The sequence below is a fragment of the Mauremys mutica genome, chromosome 1 (genome assembly GCF_020497125.1).
Source record: "Mauremys mutica isolate MM-2020 ecotype Southern chromosome 1, ASM2049712v1, whole genome shotgun sequence".
Lineage (NCBI taxonomy): Eukaryota > Metazoa > Chordata > Testudines > Geoemydidae > Mauremys > Mauremys mutica.
In genome coordinates this window covers 126,639,948-126,658,054 of record NC_059072.1, presented here as the reverse complement: position 1 = coordinate 126,658,054, position 18,107 = coordinate 126,639,948, and the positions used below count along the sequence as shown (strand labels likewise).

At 40.7% G+C, this 18,107-nt stretch overlaps 1 protein-coding gene across 5 annotated transcripts in view; it reads right to left on the bottom strand.

Moving 5' to 3' along the window:
• Nucleotides 1-18,107, bottom strand: part of PRR5 (proline rich 5) — a 144,955-nt gene that overhangs the window by 48,396 nt on the left and 78,452 nt on the right. For all 5 annotated transcript variants that reach the window (XM_044994959.1, XM_044994977.1, XM_044994941.1 and 2 more), the window contains 4 exons: nucleotides 14,391-14,471; nucleotides 7,464-7,512; nucleotides 5,234-5,291; nucleotides 1,923-2,014 (listed from right to left, as the gene is read on the bottom strand). In XM_044994959.1, coding sequence (XP_044850894.1) covers nucleotides 1,923-2,014; nucleotides 5,234-5,291; nucleotides 7,464-7,512; nucleotides 14,391-14,471 — 280 coding nt within the window. The remainder of the gene's footprint in view (nucleotides 1-1,922; nucleotides 2,015-5,233; nucleotides 5,292-7,463; nucleotides 7,513-14,390; nucleotides 14,472-18,107) is intronic.

The following is an 18,107-nucleotide window of genomic DNA, read 5'->3' as shown; positions in this document are numbered from 1 at the left end:
TGAGTTGCACTTCAGTTGGAAGGGCTGGGGTGACTGTCCAGGGTCAGAGGGTCGGATGAGGACTGTCAGAGAATCCAGGCGTGGCCAAAGGATAGTGGGGGAAACTGAGACAAAAGTTGTTGCAGCAAGACATCCGGCCAGGAAGAAGCGTGTTAGTGGTAACTTTGCCACCTCTGGATACGCATGTAATCAGGGATCTTTCCTGAATTTACACCCTGTAAGAATAGTTTGGAACCCTAAATATAGTAGTATACCGTTTTAAGAGTATTTTAACAAGGGCAACATTTGAATTTCTGTTATTTCCCCCCATTTGGGTGGGAATTCACACTTTGTCTAGGTTTGGGACCTCCCAGCCCTGCCCAGCGGTGGCTCCCCCTCTCTTTAAAATTCAGGGAACCCTCAGTACAGTGGCAGAGCTAATGGAGAGGGGGCGACCAGCCCCCTAGTGGCCTTTAAGTTTGTGTGTGGCACCTTTTCAAGCCAATAGGTATAACTGCAGGTGGGTACCACCAAAGGCCCTTTGGCCCCCTCGTTCCGCCACTGCTCAAAACCTGCCTGTGCTACTGTCTTAGCATACAGAGCTGATGCTTCACATCATGATTTCATGCAACTACTTTTTCTCCAGGGAAGACCGCATCTCACTAAAGACAGCTCCTGCCCAAAGACCGTGTTTCTAGCAGCAATAGCAGCCTCTGTCTTTGTCTGTACTAGGGATTAGCCCCCATTTCCTTGTCTACACTAAGGTTTTCACTAGTGTAGTTAGTTTAATTGGTGACATAAGGGCTCATCCCTAGGACATACTAGTCCTCAGATACACATTCAGATTCCTCTGAAAATCCCAGTCACAAATCCCATAGAAAGAGAATGGGACTTGTGTTCCTAACTCACCTAGGGGCAGATTTTCAAAAAAAGTTAGGCACCTAAAGATGCAAGTAGGTGCCTAGTGGGATTATCAAAAGCACCAAAGTGAGTTTGGTGCTTAACTTCCATTGATTTGAGAGGGACTTAGGCAACTAATTTACTTAGCAGCTTTTGAAAATCCCACTAGGTGCCAAAATACTTTTGAAAATTCCACCCAATATTCTGATTTGTTGGTGATTGTACTGGTTTAAATGGCTACACGTGGCACAAGTCAGTGGACAATTTGGCCCTGTATGCTTTACATGCTTTAAGAATTTTTTCAGCTGTTTCCTTTACTTGCAAAAAACTTTTCCATAGAACTAGGATTTTGTGCCTGCAAGTGCAAATGATCATACTGACAGCATTTAGTTACCCAATTAACAGATTTATCAATTGTAGATGCAAAGTTAACCCTGCAAAATAGGAGGATGTTTCTGAAAACCAGGCTCTTTTTCCCACAAGGAGGTCAAGTGCCTTAAGCATGTTTAAAATGATTTCAGGTAAAATTCTCTGCTGGTGTGAATTAGTGCAACTCCACTCACGTCAATGAATCTGAGCCAATTTACACCAGCGAAGAAGTACACCAATAGCAAAACGGGAAGTGTCTGAAAATGACGTACAGCGTACAAAATTTTCCATTGACATTTTTAACACTATATCAAGTGCAGGCACTTCAGATATATCCATGCATGAGGTCTTGCTGGAGACGTACATGCTGAAGTCAACACAGCTGTGCTTGCTTCACTGATTGCCCATCTTCATTGTACTATTCATATCCGTTTGCTCTAGTGTAAGCCGACATAAGGGCTAAACATCCTCACTGCATGCAGTTCCTCTTTTCAAAGTTCCCCCTTCATGTTTTTCACATGAGTACTTCACCATTCATGCAAATGACTTGACTCTACAGAACAGCTGCACTAACAGATTGGCCCCTCTGGAACAGTTTAACCGTTGTGCCAATTTGTTGATCAACCCGTCAAACAGCCTTTTCTGGATTCTAAAGTAACAAAGTAATATTTCACCTGCACAGGATAGAAAATAGCCTGAAGCATGGGCAGAACGTCACTGAAAAAGAAATCCCAGGTTTCAGCTAAGGTATCCAGCAGCTTCTGTCCTGTAAAAACATAAGTGCTTCACTAACTTGTTTTATGTTGTGAACAGTTAGTCAGTGGCATTAACTGAGCAACACAGGAAATGATGTAATATACTAGTTCCTGCAGAACAAAGGGGAATCACTGACAGTTATTTTAGAAGCAACTCCCCCACCTGTACTTGTATAAGTCAGTATTTGTGTCTTTTGGATCACACAATTAAATGCTCTTACTAAATTGAGGGACTTCTGGCACAAAGCTTAGTCAGAGAGCTCCTGTACAGAATATAACAAAGCCAGACTGGCCCCGCCTCCTGCAGTAAAACTCCATGGAGGGAACACGGAGGATTAAATCTCTGAAGATCCCCACATGGAGATTCCACCACATTGTTCCACCCCTACCCCAGCAAGGAATAAGCCGCAGGGATGGTTTGAAAATTCCAGGATCTGTAGGAAGCAATGCAATGATGTCCATGTGGTCATGCTGTGTCTCAGCCCGGAGCCCCCTCTTGCAGCCCAAACCCCTCATCCTCGGCCCCACCTAGGGTGACCAGATGTCCCGATTTTATAGGGACAGTCCCGATTTTCGGGTCTTTTTCTTATATAGGCTCCTATTGCCCCTCACCCCCCATCCTGATTTTTCACATTTGCTGTCTGGTCACCCTAGCCCCACCCCAGAGCCCACACCCCCAGCCGGAGCCCTCACCCCCTCCCTCAACCCAATCCCCTGCCCCAGCCTGGTGAAAATGAGCAAGTGAGCGAGGGTGGGGGAGAGTGAACAAGGGAGGGGGGGGGGATGGAGTGAGAGGGGGCGGGGCCTAGGAGAAAGGGCAGGGCAAAGGTGTTCGGTTTTCTGCTATTACAAAGTTGGCAACCCTAATCCTGTTGGGAAAGTGTCTTTACCTTCGCTCATCTCTTATATTTTGTGGGCAGTCTGCTCAGCACTGTCTACTTTGTAAAGCAATGAATTTCAATGCAACAACAACAGTGACTCAGAACAGCTGCTCCTCCATCTGCACAGTAAGCTGCATTTTCCCAGACAGGCCTTTTACTGTGGGATGTGGAAGAATGCTTAGAATCAATTGGTGATTAGCATATTTCACACAAAAGAATTTGACTTTCATGTCCTCTGAGAACGTTTGTTTTACTGTCAAGCAAAGGCCTTTGGGTTTCCTTCAGTATTTGCAGGGAGAAAGGAAACTCAGCTCATATAAACATAGGCCTGATGTGGTCATTCTTGTATGAAACAAACACATAATATTTTCCATGGTCCCACAATATTTTTACACCACACACATTTTAATGACCTGTTTTAAGTAAACTATATATGGCATTAAATCAAATTACCAATCTAGCCTAAGAGTTTGTTGACATTTTATACATGCAAGGCTTCTGAGTTTCATTTCAGTTACAGGAGAAGCAAGCTGCATTTCAATGTTTGATTCTCAGTTTTGCATCTTAAATATTATTGATATTTGATATCAATCTAATATCAACTTTTAAAAAATGTACCTGTACAGTGTGATTTTAAAAACTGACTGGTTTCTCCTTTTGATTTACCAGTCTGAGACTGAAAAATCTGTTTTATAATTTGCAAGAAAGCTGTGAAAACCTTGAAATCCTTACAGTCCAGTTGTCTGTGGTTTTGTAGGTGTTATGTTAAATACGTAAAGCACTCTATTTGGCTCTAGAGGAGTTTGAGGAATGTAATGTCAAATATGTTTTCTGTTTGCTGTGGTCAGGGGAATTGTCTTTTCATTAACAGATTTGGGTTCAATAACAGTTTTGATCCAATCAAATAAGCAGACAGCAATGAAAGGTAACATTTAAAATTCAGAGATAGCTGTAAGTAATGCCAATAGCTTTCTCCAGGAAACTGATCAAATGGTGTATTTAGACTAAGAGGCGTTTTGACACTGTGGTGCAGTTGAAAGGAAACTGCATTTCTTTAAAACTGTCTTGGACTCCAAAAGGTTCTCGGATGTTTTATTTTATAATCTATATTCAGAAATTACTTCACCCGCCAATGAAATATAGCTTCCTCTGGCTGACACGGCCAATTTAAAAATCACCTCTAACTGTTGCACAACAGCATAGGCCATGGAATGATGAATATTGTATTCAGGTAAAATAGCAGCTGGAGGCTAGGTAAGCAGAATTTGACCATACTATAATTCTGCCAGTGAATTTGTGCTAGCAATTTTAAGAGGTATTTTTTTTCTTTCTGCATTCATGTACTCATTAAAAGACTGATCTGACAGCACCTCTTTTGCAGATCTCTAGTGAATGCAAGTGAGAGAAACTAGAGTGTCTGGGTCAAGAGATAGGGCCAGATTCTACTCCTAGTTACACTGATGTAAATCTGGAGTAATTCCAGTGGACAACTTGTCTTTCATGGAGATACTCAAGATTTATACTGGTGTATAGGAGAGCAGAATCTGGCCAATACTCTGAATTTTTGTTCCTTCTCTCTGCCTTTATTTACTTAATACACCTCTACCCCGATATAACGCTGTCCTCAGGAGCCAAAAAATCTTATCGTGTTATAGGTGAAATCGCGTTATATCAAACTTGTTTTGATCCGCCAGAGTGCGCAGCCCCTCCCCCCCGGAGCACTGCTTTACCGTGTTATATCCGAATTCATGTTATATTGGGTCGCATTTTATCAGGGTAGAGGTGTACTTGGATTGATTCTTTCAAATATAAAAGAAATCTCATTAATAGTTGCCTCAGTTAGGTGACATTTATAATCACTTGAACTGCATACAGACAGACAAATGGAGCCATGACAACACAATGGCACAGCTTCTGACCTCATTTATGCCAATGTAAACCCAGAGTAACTCTACTAAAGACAACAGAATTACTCAGGATATGCACTGGTGTAAGTGAGATCAGGGTGTGTTCCCATGACTCTTCAGCTAATTGGGATTGCAGGGTTTACATTGTCATTTAATAAAATATTGTATTCTGTTTTCCACAGCTATTTAATCTTAAACAGGTTATAACTGGATGAAAACGTAAACATCCAAACAGGAGATTTGGTTAGCTGATGTACTAGGCAAACATTTCTCCTTGGTGGAAGCCAACAGGAACATGAAACTATAAGTGACACTGGAACAACCTGCTGTTATGGGACCTGATCCAACGCCCATTGAAATCAGTGAAAGGAATCTCATTGACTTCAGTATGCTTTAGATCCAGCCCATTGAACAGCTGCATCATTGCTGAAGTCTGAGTTACCTTCATAAAACCGGATCTTGTCCCTCAGTATTACCATGCCTTTTGTAAGCAGCTGATTCTGTAAATAAAATACACACACCTTTTATTTCTACAACTCCATATTTCTTTGAAGCCATTGTAGATTTTTTTTAAACAAGAAAGCTGTTTTAATGGCTGCTGTTCATTAATGAAGCTTTACTTCTATGTCCATCTTCTTGTTTAAAGCTACTAGGACACTTGTAAAATAATGATGATAATCATATTCTTAGCTCTTCCAGTGTATAGCAACTTCCATCTGGGGATATCAAAGCTTTTTACAAACATTAGCATAAGCCATACAACATTTAATCAGCAAGGGAGGTAGTAAATTGTATTTTAAAAGTAAGTTCATGTATAATTATTAATAAATGGCTTCCAGATTAATTATACCACAAGAAACTTAAGGAATCCCACAGAATTTTCACCTAAATTAAATATTTGGACCCTATTGAAAAGGATCCGTTTAATAAAAATCTGTATTATGCTGAAATTTATAATAGTAGATGTGGGCTTTCACTATAAAATGAAATATTAAAACCAAATCTCATCAGTCAATAAATGCTCATAACAGGACCTGATCCAAAACCACTGAAGTCAATAGGAGTCTTTCCACAGACTTTAGAGGGCTTCGAATCAGGATAGTAAATCACGCCAGAATACTGGAACAAATAGTATTTATAGGAATCCCACTGTCACAGTTAGGGGCAAATATTGTCCATTCTGTAGCCATGATCTGAACCCTTCCTTTATAAATGACCCCAATAAAGTTCCTTAATTGTGTCCTTAAAATACATGTGGTACAAAGACCTCTGGTCAAATATTTCAATATCTGACCTGGTATGAAATTTCAACCAATGTGACATGAAAATTGATGGAAGGGGAACAAATCCTATTTTTATCCTTAATTTTAAGGTAATAGAAAGGTAAAGGTGTGACGGTGTACCCCATAAGGCTTCATGGGAATATGCTTATGAATTATATATGATATAACTGGAATATGTTTTATGCTACATATGCCATGTAACATATCTATGTAAAGGTTATGATCTACTGAATATATTCATCCTATTTGCATGCATGTATCATTTTTGTACTTGAAGTTAGGAATATTGGCTGTGTACTTGCTTGATTTCTGAATAGCCTTTGTAAAGCATTTGGTCAGCTTCTTGAGAAAGGAATGTGCAAATTAACTGCCCAATCAAGAAGCACTTAAGGGCCAATGGATCTTGGGAGGCTCCCAATCCACATAAGAAGTCTACCTGAGGATGTTCAAGGTAGCAGGTAAGCAATGGCTGCTGCCTGTAAAAACTGAGCCATGTATGGACATGTGACTTGCCCATGTGACTCCAAAACTCCATCTTGGAGCTGGACTTTGCATATGAGAGAGGAGGGGGCCTCCACCCACAACAGAAAGTCTGTTTAAGCCTGTGGGAGACTCCTCCATTTTGTCTTCATCTGGCTAAAGAGGTAGCCTCTCCACCCCCAAGGATACCTGAAAGGAACTGGAACAAAGGACAGTAACTCTAGGGGGTGTGAGTGATTGCTGGACCCAGACTAGAAGGAGACTAGTCTGTAAAAGGAAGCTTACTGGGTGAGGTTTTTATCTGTATTCAGTTTTCTTAGACATAGACTCACATGTTCTATTTTATTTTGCTTGGTAATTCACTTTGTTCGGTCTGCTATTACTTGGAACCACTTAAATCCTACTTTCTGTATTTAATAAAATCACTTTTTACTTATTAATTAACCCAGAGTATGTATTAATACCTGGGGGGTGGGCAAAGAGGTCTGAATATCTCTTGATCAGTGTTATCGAGGGCAAACAATTTATGAGTTTACCCTGCATAAGATTTATACAGGGTAAAATCGATTTATTTGGGGTTTGGACCCCATTGGGAGTTGGGCATCTGAGTGTTAAAGACAGGAACACATCTTAAATTGCTTTCAATTAAATTAAGTCTGCAACTTTGGGGCACATGGTTCAGACCCTGGGTCTGTGTTGGAGCTCAGCAAGACAGGGTGCTGGAGTCAAAGCTGGCAGGGAAAGCAGGAGCAGAAGTAGTCTTGGCACATCAGTTGGCAGTTCCCAAGGGGGTTTCTGAGATCCAACCCGTCACAAAAGGATTTGCCTACTGCTTGTTCAGCCAAATAATTTTACTCAGCAGCACTGACAAATTTAAGAATCTAAATGAAAAACAAAACCCCCACAAACCTGCAGGTATTCAGTAAAAAAGGATCCCAGCTCAGTTTTCAGTAGTTGCCTGTATTAGAGAATAGAGAATAAAAAAAAAATTATACAATCAACAAATTGTACCCAATGTGCATTGTGTATAAGAGAGGAAGATTGCTGATCTTACAAAGTGTTTTAAGTTGCATATCTTTCCTTCTAAAAATGTTTAACCAGAAGCATATTAAACAGGGATAACACACTATAATAAACCCTTAAACCAACATCTCTAAATGATCAGAAATATTTATTGTTGGAGATTTAGACCTGTTAATGAATACAGTTGTGGTACAAATATACGTATGTCTGGAGTGATTTTCTTAACTAAAAGAAGAGAGGCTGAATTCTGCCTTCAGCTGCATTGGTATAAATTTGGTATCACACCACTGAAGTCACTGGTGTTACTTTGTATTTATGCCTATGTAACGGAGACCAGAATTTCACTTCAGAAGTGGAAGAATATGAAAAATCTTAGCATTCTATGCTGGTATGTGGCTCTGAGCAATCTGGCGGATTTAGAAATGATGTAATTCCAAAGGAATGAAAGTTTGGCTTGCTTTAATGAGGTGCAGTCTGAGTTTTTAGAGCTCTGGACTGCAGGTTTGGGCCCTAAGTAACTTTAATAACAGAGTTGTGCCAAGTGTTCATAAAGAAACCTGAAACCCCAGTGAAACGCTCTGGATTTTGTGATAAGCTTGAAACTGAGCCAAGTGTCATGAACATCCAGAGTGAATCTGGGCCAGTTAAATTAAAACTCCCAAGTTTCACACGGCTTCAGTGCAAAATCAAGTTAAAATGCAGCATATCACTTTGAGTTTGGGGACTCCTTCAAATGAGAGCTCTAAGCCAAACTGTGGGAGTGCCAACCTACACAAAATAAAATTCCCATAAACCACCATCAAACGAAACAACTAATTCCACCAGCTCTAATGCCAGAACCAATGTATTCAAGGTGAAATTTGCCCGTGTAGAGAACCAGAACAAAGCCTATGCAGCAAATTCCCACTTGATGCACGTTGGGTGGTGAACAATTTTGAGAATCTAGTTGCAGCTGTAGTTGCTGAACACTTGAAAATCTGGCCCCATCTGACCACTGAAGGAGCTCAGTATACAACCATATGTGAAATTTGGTTAAAGACCACCTCAATTAAATATTTTGGTCCCTACTGTGGTCTTACAAGACAAGTTTCACAATATATGAATGCAGACACTTTGTTGTGTGTGGTCCCCGTTCCCTTCCCTTTGTTCCCTTCTTCTGGCCTTGAAAAATAATTATTAATTTAAAAAAAAAAAACATGCCCTATTTCTGAAGCCCAGTAATCCATTCCCCTCTATATGCCCCTCTTCCGCCCTATCCTCCCCCCCAAAACCCCCACAGGAGATGGAAACTTACTTGTGGAACACCACAAGATTCAGCACATTCTCCCATGCAGTGTGCAGCGACAGCTGCCATTATGAAAAGGAGCATGTCAACATCTATTATTATTTCTTTATATTGATAAGAATATGCCCATCATGACCTTGGTGCACTCTGTGCAGACATGTTAGGAACGCATGAAATTAAAAAATTAAAACAAGGAGTGGGATTTTCAAGAGAGCCCAACCTGACAAAATTCAGCATGAAAAGAACACTCCCCATGAAACTCAACCGACTCAGACACACTCCTTCAGATAACAGTATAGTGTCGAAATGGTCAAAGCCAGCTAAGGGATTTAGTCATGCAACTCCCATTACAATTAATGGGAATGGTATGTTCAAATCCCCTAGTCAGCTTTCAAAAGCTCAACCTAGGTGAGTAGATAAACCTTGAATAGTGCTCTGAAGGTCAACAGACCCAGTATTTGTTGGATGAAATATGGAAAGTGAATCCAGCAGCTGAAGATCCTCTACTGAGCACTCTCTGCCTACAACACCTTGACCTTCAAATCTAGGGGTTGTTCACAAAAATCTCAGTTCATCTCAACTGTTGACATGGTGCATGGTGCCAGATTCTGGCTCCTGGTGAGTAGCTTACTTCCCAAGCAGGCCCACTGATTTCAATGGGACATGTCATGGAATAAGGCACAACTCAATATAAGTAAGGTTGGCTGAATCTAGTCTATAATGAAAGGGCAGGAAATTTCCACAGAGATTTTATTTCTCATATGAAAGAGACACCGCCACTCCAGACCTCGCTCCGCAATATAACCTTGGTATCACAGCTCAGAAAAAGAATTTTGGAGGACATTATTACATGGCAATCTCTTGCTTTATTTCCACCTTCCCTTCAAGTTGTTGGCTCTTCAAACTCCAGTCCCAACTTCCTTGTTGATTCTATTAGGTGGTTTGTAAATAGCTAATACATAGATGGCTTCATACCTTCATTAGATGTGATGGCTAATTACTGGAGTTCCAAATGTTGATTATAAAATGGCATTATCTTGATTAGAAAACTAACCCTAGGTCTGATGAACTAAAATCTTGGTACTTAGTAGTTCAAATGAGAAAGAAATAAAGCTAAAAAGTACACAGCTTGTATTTACACGAACAATGAAATGCAGCATACCAAACAGCATGCTAAACCCAGGGTTATGAGTTCAATCCTTAAAGGGGCCATTTAGAGATCTGGGGCAAAAATCTGTCTGTGGATTGGTCCTGCTTTGAGCAGGGGGTTGGACTAGATGACCTCCTGAGGTCCCTTCCAACCCTGATATTCTATGATTATGAATGTATTAGCATCTCTACTTACAGGGTAGAGGCAGAACTGACAGCACTGGGTGCTTTCTCCCCTTTGAATCTCTAACAATACAGGTACTTTATTGCTGACTTCAACTAATTATCAACAAAATGCTGAGGTCCTTGGAAAACATTAGAACATCAGTGTTTGATGTCCTCAGTATCTATGCTTACTAAAAAGTGATCCAAAGCAGAACTGAACCCAACAAAATTGTTTGCAAAAATGTATTTCTTTTCTTTTCTTTTTTTAAATAAAATATATTGTACCAATCCATCAGGCCACGGGCAATAGTCAGTACTGAATAGCTATGTCTGACTACACATACTTCTGTGATGGAGTCCCCAGGTAAAAATGCTGGTTAAATTAAAATGAGATTCCTGATCAGATATGAGACCTGATATTTAAACAGTTCTCATTTTACCAAGAGCCATTTTGCACTCGTGTGAGGTTGTATCTTTTTGGCTCTAAATCTACTCTGTCTGTTTAAGGACTTTACAAATTAAGATGCTAATATAAACTCACATAAAATACCCTTTTATATCTTCATGTTGCTTCTTCTTTGGTTGACTTTGAAATTAACTCCTAAATGCTACTCAGAATGAAAAAAATCTAGTTCTTTATTACAGCTGACCTTTCCTTTTTGAGTTATTAAATTATGAAAGATGCGAAGAAAGGGATTCTTTCATCAGATACAAAATCTTTCAACAACTGAGGGAATGCTGCTGAAATTTGCCTTGCTTGTATCCAATTAGCATCCTGAAGCTCAGAGGAGAGGCAGCTATAAATATACATAATCTTTAATACTGGATATCCTGCTTCCTCACTGTTTCCTCTTCCTTCTATTTCTTCCTTAATTTTTGAGGAGTGTAAATAATGACATCCAACTAAAGGAATAGGAAAAGAGAACTCCCGCAGGTCTCCACTATATGGTTATTAATATCACACCGTCAGAGATAAAAAAAAAGAGTTAAGCGGAGAGATTCTATATATAGGTTTTTTGTTAAAAATTCTTTATTTGACTTTTTTTTTTTAACTTGGCTGAAAATTAAGGTGACTATAATAATTATGGGACATTACCTTAAACCTTTTCTCAGCCAAACTCCCATTGAACCAACTGATAAGGACAGAATAAAAGCTGTGTTAAGGAGTTCAGGATGTAAATCAATTATATTTTGGAGCTATTTCTTCCCTCACTTAAACTTGTTTTACAACGATGTAACTCCACTAGTCACTCTTGATTTATGATAGTGCAAGTGAAGTAAAATCAGTCCCTTTGGCCCTAAATGTAATTTACTCCCTCTTTAAGGTATCAGTAAACTTCCATGGTGGTGAAAAGGCGCTTTGTTATAAACGAAGCCAGGCCCTCTATGGTTCTTTAATAGCAGTATTCAGGGTACAGAGCACTAATGGGTTTGATTATCATTTTCTTGGAATGTATTTGCACTCATAGCTATAGCTACTTAACTTGGGGAACCATCTGCTTTATCACCCTAGCATGCATTTCATTTGTAACTCTAGTTCTGGAACTCTAGTTCTGGTTCTGCTAGTGACTTGCTACATAGTCTGCCAAGACTGCCACCCCAGAGACCAATCAGCCTCAAATGTAATGGTGACTTTGGCGAGGGAAAAACTGCAAATCATGGAGAACAGAAATTTTACATACTGCACTAAAAGGGAAATATTTCCATGTTGGTATGAAAGATCTAATGTTGCAAAGATATATCTTATTCAGATCGTATTAATCGCAAGCCCTAATGCTGCAGAGAAGACATGTATCTTACTACAGCTGTATGTTGCATGTATTAAAAAATAGCCTTGATCCATTGTGATGTTTTCTGCATCTTCCCTGAGGAAGGAGGAGGAAGAAAAGGACAGGTGGGAAAGAAGGAAGAAAGGCCTATCTAATGACACTTGGGTCAAACTTTCAAACATGAACCCATAAATTTTATGAGCCAGATCCTCATCTGGTGTAAATCAATGTATTTCCACTGAAGGAAATGGTCCTACACAAATTTAAATCAGCTGAAGACCTGATACTTGTGTGTACAATTAATGGACACAGAAAACCTTCATATGCATGTACAAAACAGATAACACCACATGTAAGTACTCATGCACAAACACACATGGGTTTGGGAGTCACAGATGCACAAATGTTGTAGGTGTAACTTATTTCCCCACATATTAATATTTGTGTTATGATGCTACTCAATTCTTTTCATGATTTAATTACAAGAATTGCCAGTAGAACCTGCATTGTTTATAGCTGGAAAATAACTTCTCTTATTATCCTGTAACTGTGAAGAAAATACAGCATCTGAGGTGAAATTTTACAGGCTCGGTCTTTGCCTAAAGGTCACGTTTGTGTGTGTCTATGGGGGGGAGGAATGCAGTGATGTCTGAGTTGTGAGAGGGTGATTACTTTTGTCCCACTTCAGAATAACATTAATTTCAATTTTTGGACACAGCTACAGAAATAATGTCTGAAGTATGACCTTTGAACTGAGGCATGCAAATAGTCCTCATTGTGCTTAACTAAATTTGAAAAAAGAAGTTCTGATTTTAAATAGCCATGAGGATTCAAAAACTGCATATTGACCATGTGCAGTAGAAAAATGTAGTTAAGTCAGAAAATGGCCAGCTGCTGCTGCTGTGTGCACAAATGTGTTCTAATCTGCTTAAGAGACTGTCTAGCAGTTGGCGTTTGCACAAATGCTTCCTCTTGATACAGATCTTCATGACCCCTGCACAATCCTCCAAGCCACTTATACTCCCCTCACAACTGTGTTTTTATGAAGGATCATTGGGCATATCAGGAGCTTCATAAAAAACAATTCCCGGGTAGTCACTGAAAAGGAGGATTGCTGTTAGAGGATAGTCAACCTAACTTGGAGCCTAAGAGGAAGCAAACCTCTACATAAAAGTGGAGAGGCTAGCTGGGTTTTAACCCAACCATGGCTTTTTAATCTGTTCATGTTTTCTGACAAGTGAACCCTGCAGGAAAGCTCTTGCTATGCAAGACTAAACTGGACTATGCTTGGTGACTCTACAGTTCCAAGGAGCAGAGTCCGCATATACACTGGATGGATGGGCAGTGAATCATTCCTTCTTTTCATCCCCCACTCTCTCCTGCAATGGCTGGGCACCACCTTGCACTTATTCACACTGATGGACTGTGCGAGGATAATCCTGCTAGCCACCTTGAGGGATGCGTGCAGAGGCTAGTGCTACACCTGCCCCTCTTGCCCCAGCCAGTTTACACTGCAACCTCATACAGGGTGGCCCAATGGCCAGGCTTGCTTTGTGTTACTCCTGGAGCTCCCACTGGTTAAGGTTTCCACAAACCCACAACACAAGTTAGTGCCTTAAAGGCATAATACCGCCTCACAAAGGAAAGGTCTACACATTTCCTGAAACCGACGATAATTTTGGACTGTGTTTTGCTGCTGCCGTGGGAATCATTTCCAAATGGTCAGGAGCCCTGAGGATGTTACCATAACTGGAATTTCCAACCTCTACGCAAGAGTATGCACTATTTTACACCCCAAGTTTCGCACTACTGATGTGTTGTTTATGACAGAAGCTTTTGGTCTAGATTTTGCAATGTGCCCTCAATCAGCTCCGGTATGAATCATCAGCAACTGTTGTCCCCCAAGCACAGCAAAATGAATGATCAGTTGAGCAAAACATGTGAAGCAGGTTTATCATTAAACTAATTAAAAGAAATAGCCCGGCACATTATGCAAGAGCAATCTGAAAAAAAAAATTAATAGCCAATCTGCTGTTAAAAGAAAACTGTGGACCCGATTCTGGTCCCAGGTATATGGGAGCACATCAAGAGTAACTCCACTAAGGTCAACACTGTTGCTCTGGATTTGCACTCTTGTTTTCTAAATGTCATCTAGACCGCTACAGACTGGTTGAGACAGGACTATATTTGTTTCCACGACACAGGCAGGTCACTACATTTAGTTTTTCCCTCTGATGTGCAGACAAGAGTCCTGCAGTAAATACAGCTGACCAGGAACCAACACCTAACCAATAAGGACAGATTAATGATATTCTTTATCAGTTCCAACACAAACTGAAGAAAGAAGGCCTCACTGTGGGAGTTGTCAGCAACGATTACTGGCCAACAACATCAGTTTTCTAAAAACTGTGCTGCAACGTCTCTCTCTCTGATTGTGGTACTCACCTAACTCCTTCGTTGAGGTTGTAAAGTTCATGGTCTGGGAGCCCTTTACGTTGGAACACTGCTATTACTCCATTATGGATACTGAAAGCAGAAATTAGGAAATGAGTCATTACTCTCATACGTTGGAAATGTAACCACATCCATGATAAGCTATACATCAGTTCCCACAGACCTCATGGCCTAAAGTGACTAGTGATGTTTGGTATCCAACTTGAGACACTTTAAAGGGGCCTGATTTCCGGAGGCAGATGGCCTTTCTGAAAATCAGGGCCCTTTAAGACGTCTCAATTTGAGCACCCAAAAACTGAGGCACCCTAAACCACTAGACACTTTTGAAAATGTAGGCCTATATATTTTAATCACAAGAATAAAGGCCCCTTAACAGAGGAAATATATTACTGTAAGTTGGGTGATGATACACAAGTATTATTGATATACACCTCTACCCCGATATAACACGACCCGATATAACACGAATTCAGATATAATGCGGTAAAGCAGTGCTCTGGGTGGGTGGGGCTGCACACTCTGGAGGATCAAAGCAAGTTCGATATAACGCGATTTCACCTATAATGCGGTAAGATTTTTTGGCTCCCGAGGACAGCGTTATATCGAGGTAGAGGTGTATATATTTTTTAAACTAAGGTTATTTGATTTCTTTACCAATAATCAGTGGTTTAAGACTAAACGCAAAATGAAGTTCAGACCATAAACAATGTTATTTCATCAGAATATATTTACTAAAGTCACAAGAATCCTTAGAGTTTTCAAAGACTTTCAGAGAAAAAAATATGGACACACCTCTCTTCTCTGATGGGTTTTTGGCTAACTTCACTGGACATCTCTCATTCATTCTTCTTAAGAAAAATAACAGTACTATGATAGAAAAGCATCAGTAACACAGTCCAATTCATTGTTACTCCCCCCCACACACACACTTCCAAGATTTATGCTCCTGCCCTAGGTAGAGGAAAACCAGCTGAAAAAATTAGGTGATATTTAATGTTTATGAAAGTTAGCCATCAACAGAGGTAGTGATGAAACAGGTACAGGTATAATCCCTTCTCAGCACCCACTCTGAATTCCACTTGTACTTCTCTTGTATGAAAAGGCTGTGTAGAGAGATCGTCAGTGCTGCCTGTGTGTTTCTGCTGTGATCAACATCGACTGCACACAAAGCAGAAACCTCCAAATTCACTAAGCTCTGTCTAGAAGTCTAAGTGGGTACTTAACATTAATTCACACTGCTTAAGGCTGCCACCTATCATAATTTTCATTACTGCCCAAATCTGAAGGGATGATCTGAAAATTTGCAAAACACTATGGGCCTTATCTGGCAGCTCTTACTAGTGATGCTTAGGAGTCCCACTGACTTTAAGAGGACTCCATATGTAAGGGTTACTCAGGGCAGGTCTACCCTACAGAATTACTTTGGTATAACTACATTGCTTAGGGGTGTGAAAAACTCATACCTCGGAGCAACATAGTTACACAGACCTAACCCCCAGGATAGACAGCGCTATGTCGACAGGAGCGCTTCTCCTGCCAACACAGCTACCACCTCTCATGGAGATGATTAACTATGCTGATGGGACAGCTCTCTCCTGTCAGTGTTGAGCATCTTCATTAAAGTGCTACAGCAGTGCAGTGTTTTACGTGTAGACCTGCCCTTAGATGAATAAGGATCAGACTCCAATACAGACCTGAAATACATTAAGGGTTCAGATTGAGTCTGATGCGATGAGGCATGCATCACAATTTAAAGAATTTGTTTCTGAGGACAAAGCTGAAAAGTTAACTCAAATGTATGTCTACCCTTCGAGCTGGAGCTGTAATTTCCAGCTTGGGTAGACCAACCTGTACTAGCTCTGATTGAGCTAATGCACTAAAAATAGAGTGTAACCACGGCAGGACAAGCAGCGGGAGGGGCTAGCCACTTGAGTACATACCTAGTGTCTCAGACAAGATTGTATGTGGGCCTCCTGTCGCTTTCACCACCTCAGCTACACTTCTATGTCTAGTACACTGCTAGATCAGAGCTAGCACAAATATGCCTTCCTGAGCTGGGCATTATATCTCCAGCTCAAAATGTAGATGGACTTAATATCTATCAGCTACTCCTCCTGTGGTTTTGCCACATGATTCCACAACAGTCTGACACCATTTTCCCTAACAGTCATTCTTACTAAGGTGACCATTTGCGCTGCCCACAGAAGGCTCTCCTTATCAGTTTAACATGGAGAGAAAAGCGGCTCTTCACTCATGAAAATATTCTGGTTAAAACAATAAACGTATGTTGGTCCAGTCTGTGGCATTTACATCTCTGCCCCGAACAGCTTTACCCCAGGAGGAACACGGGGGAAACTGTGCCTCAGGCACACCGTCTCTTCTGGGGAATCGCTGCACAAGGGTGTGTGTGGGTACGATATGCACCGTCCCAGGGAGAAGATTGCTTCCCCTCTCACAACACCCCAGCCCTGCTTTATGCATTGGTTCGGGTGAAGGGGAGTCATGGGAGGGGTGGATTATGAGCCTGACTCATCCTCACCATTCCCTGTCCTCTTTTGGGGATCCTACTCCTGGGGATGGGGGAGAGCAGAAGTGAACAGTCCCTGCCCTCCCCGGAGGCTGGGAAACACAGGGAAACGCTAGTGTAGACAGCCTTCGTGCAGGGGCACAAGAGCGGGAGGAAGTTTCCTGCACACAGTCTGGACAGTTACATCTTCTTTCAACTATATTTGAATTTTGCAACCCAAACATTGCAGCACTGTGCTACAGCAAATGAGCCACAAACTGGACGTGACTCGGTTGGTTAAATTAAACTAAAGGCTGAATAAAAATGAAAGTGACGAGGTTAGTTTAATTCTCCAGATGGATACAAATGCACAATATGAACAAATAGGATTAATGGCAAAATGTTAATGAGATTATTGCAATTATTTCATTGTTAAAAATGAAAGTAACAAGTAAAGAAATATAAAATTCTCAACTGATGTAAATTGACATAGCTCTAGGGTTTTAAATTCCACTGCAACTGTCTCAGTTTATCTTTAAAAATGAAAAATACACCGAGAGTAATCACTTCCAACACAGACAGAAAAATATGCATATACATTAGTGTTACCCTGACAGAAACAAACATGTCTGAACAGCTTCATTCCCTTTGCAGGGAGGAAAAAGGAAGGATTTTAGTAGCACACTACGTCTTTGAGAAGTATTCTGGCCCAGTGGATAGGCCATTTAACTGTGAGTCACAAGAGCTGGGTTCTATTTCTGGATTTACCACTGTGTGACATTGGCTAGCTTCTGGGCCCCAGTTTCCTCATATTTAGAGTGGGGGTAATGATACTTGTCCACCTCCATAAAGTGCTTTAAGATCAGTGGATGTAAAATGCAATGTAAGAGCTGAGTATTATTATAAGAGCACGTGATTATTGTGGTTATGGAACAGGCTCGTCACAATTAGCACTGTTTCACTTTTCTTCTCTCTTAACCCTAGCAAGCAAAAAAGGAATTACTAACTACAAAGTGAAGCTCTTCCTGTTTTATTTTGCACCAGGCTAAAAGCCTCACAGCTCGTCTGAAAACGCAGTGCTGAATTTTCCTCCCTAATCTGCAGAGTGCATCTCTATTCTACATGCCAAACTCCCACTGACATTTCTGCACACAGAGTGTGCAAAATAGCAATAGAGATCCACAGTGGTACTAACAGACCAT